General features: G+C 39.9%; 2 protein-coding genes across 6 annotated transcripts in view; both read left to right on the top strand.

Annotated features, from left to right (window-relative positions):
• LOC108747187 (homeodomain-only protein-like) overlaps window positions 1-3,011 on the top strand; it is an 18,880-nt gene that overhangs the window by 3,710 nt on the left and 12,159 nt on the right. The window lies entirely within an intron of this gene.
• The window catches only part of LOC108747161 (cilia- and flagella-associated protein 61-like), an 8,671-nt gene continuing 7,712 nt past the window's right edge, over window positions 2,053-3,011 (top strand). For all 3 annotated transcript variants that reach the window (XM_018484452.1, XM_018484451.1, XM_018484453.1), the window contains exon 1: window positions 2,053-2,234. In XM_018484452.1, coding sequence (XP_018339954.1) covers window positions 2,062-2,234 — 173 coding nt within the window. In that variant the 5' untranslated portion in view covers window positions 2,053-2,061. The remainder of the gene's footprint in view (window positions 2,235-3,011) is intronic.

Here is a 3,011-nt window from a genome sequence, read left to right as displayed (position 1 = left end):
TTCGGAAACTAAGCCGTTTAGGACACATGTTTATATGGACTTTTTTATATAAAATAAACCAAAGAATCGCGGCTCTGTTGAGTATGGCAACATACTTAACTAACACCCTGTATATCAGGAATGTCAATTCAAACCGAATTTGCTTTACATTTTTCACGACATTTTGATCGAATAACAATATTGCGATTTAATACGCCTCAACGGAATGACGAGACCTCCAAAGATCACGCAACGATCCTTGCGTTCATATCTTGATTTTGTGAGTAGTTATTAATAAAAACGTCCTCGCGCGTCGCCCTACAAAGTGTTATTGCGCCGTTTCTTTCCGTGCAGCGAGTGTCCCACGATCTGCGGTTAATCGCTTGATCTCTCAGCTAAGATAGCAGTTCGCTACTGAGATGGCTGTCTCGCGATTTCAGACTCGCTAATTAAATCATCTGATGATTATTACGCTTCGTCATTTTACTGCCGCCGCGCCGAGAGAGGAAAGTCACGTCGATCGTGAAGGCTTTTATTTGATGCAAACTGTTCTCGGGTGAAATTTTATTTCAATTCGTTTAGAAAATAAGAGAGAGAGGGGGGGGAGAGGAGAGGAGAGGGGGAGGAAGCATTTTCTAAATCTATCCTTGTTCAACCTAATATAGCTAATAACATTTTCCATCTTCGTAGAACCGAGAGACGCACCTATTTGGTATCGCACACCGATCGTGATCCCATGTTGCATGACGAAAGTCATTATCTTAATACCTTCGGAACCACCGCGAGTCGAAGATGTGGTCGGGAATCGATGCGATTTGGTAAAACATCCCTGGCAAGCAAAATGAGAAAAAATAGAATTTATTTCCGCAGAATTATAGAACTTTAGTAAAACTCGAATCTTCCGTCGTTGACACTGACTCTTCTACTTCATAATTTTACGCGTTTCAAATTTTCGAAAATCGAATTATATACCTAGATAATAGGTATGTATGCACATACGTTGTGATTCTTTAGGCCGACGTGATCGATTCGTGCACAGGAATGAAAGAAAGGAATAAGGTGTCTGAAACGGTATCAACTCGATCGAATGATACGGTTCGGAAAAAAAGAACGTTAAAGACGTGACAATGTACCGTGACGATCGTTCGATTATCAATTTCCGCATGCCGTCGCGTAATGTCGCGTTATGTCCTCACTCGAGTAGCACGTTTCGTTGTACTACACGTACACGTAATTATACGCATACCGTACGCGATGCGCACTGTAAACAGCTTCCCGCTATTTACAATTATAAAGAGTGCTCGTCCAACCAATTTTTCTTCCTTTTCTTCGAGTCTGCGCTTGGCCAATACGGTGCATCATATCGCGTTCCGTTATCACGGTATGCACGTATGATAATCTATAACTGTAGATATCGGTCAATAATAAAGCCCAGCAGATTCGAATGGTAGATGAATGATCGTTCAAATGGATTCCCCGTCTTTGCTGTGGATCGTTCAGTTGTACGTACATTATACGTTTGACGTGACACTTGCGCGGCGGCTGTCTATGATTGTTACTCTTAATGCAAGAGCCAAAGAAGCAGAGAAGGCGAAAGGCGAGAGGCAATTTAAGAGGAGACGAGGAAGCGAAGCTTGGCCTCTAACTCCGTTTAGAGATCGTTGAAAGAGTTTCACGTATACAAACACACATACATTATGACTTTCTTTTTGCGCGGGTATCAAGTCGGTACTGCACACGATATCCGACAGACTTTTTCCCACGTCAAGTTTGACATCCGAGATGATAATTCCGATTGATTCCTCGGCTTCCTCTCTTGTCAAACAGCTCGCTCCGATCATTGGCAATCGTTGATCAACCGAGTTCGAACTCAGCCGCTGTACATAGCTAGGTGTGCTCGCGATAACGAGCGAACGCTTTAGGATGACGGAAAAATGAGAAAAAGACAATCGTTATAATTTAAATTTAAAGTGTAAAATGTATCGAAAATTATTCGATGAGAATAATCGATTGCGACTCGCGATCGCGCGAGTGAAAATTGCCGAACGGCATATGACACGTCCGCATCAAGGTCCGCATGTCATGAGCCAACAAGCTTCCAAAATGTCAACTCACGGCGAGTCCGAAGAGTTAGAAAAGCTTAGTAAAATCGCGGGATCGCGTCGTGTTCAACATTCGGATTTATCGCGTTTAGAGCTCTTGATACGTCCTGCGACTCAGGAAATTTTCGGGAATGTGAAATTGGAACAACTCTAGTACTTGCAGCCATACATGCAGTTACTTTATACGCGCACTCGCATTTGAAGAACTTGCTTTCAATATGTATACGTAGAGGAAAGGGTCCTATTATGAGATACCGAGTTCGTTTTGGGTAAATGCTAGAAGTCTATAGCCAAAATTTCAAAAGACAATAAATCAGTTTGAAGGGAATTTTAATAAACTTTAAGATAACGTTACATAAAATTTAATTTAAATTCCATTTTTTTTTTAAATTAAAGAGATGTAAAGAGTGAACAAATCGCAAAGTCAAAAAATTGTGCTCCTTATATGAGATGCCCCGAGAAACCGAGTAAAACGCAAAGTATATCAGTATTGCAATTAAAAAACTTTATTTAATGTTTCTGAAATATAAACAAACACAGCCAGCGTGCGCGAAAAATGAGCGTACGATAGATTATATCCAGAACTCGTTTTCAAGTAGTTGGAATCAAGCATCGCAGATATAGGCACTCGACGTTCATTCCGGTTGTCTTTTTTATTATTGTACAATCACATTTATACTTTAGCAACTTTTTCATTCTAACGTAGGTGCAGGGGTTATTTCATATTAGAAATACCCCGGATATCTCATATTACGATTTTTACGTTTTATGGCTTAACGATCATCAAATCTAACTTCTGTAATTAAACAATTCAACATATCCCGTATTTTTCTATTAATACGACCTTACTCTATCACTACATGAAGAATTGATTGCCAAATATTTATTTATTAAATAATAAACAAGGTTTAAATGCTCATCTCAACTGAA

Source organism: Trachymyrmex septentrionalis, unplaced genomic scaffold, assembly GCF_001594115.1.
Source record: "Trachymyrmex septentrionalis isolate Tsep2-gDNA-1 unplaced genomic scaffold, Tsep1.0 scaffold196, whole genome shotgun sequence".
Classification (NCBI taxonomy): domain Eukaryota; kingdom Metazoa; phylum Arthropoda; class Insecta; order Hymenoptera; family Formicidae; genus Trachymyrmex; species Trachymyrmex septentrionalis.
The sequence above is the reverse complement of the archived record's forward strand: the minus strand, read 5'-3'. Positions and strand labels throughout refer to the sequence as shown.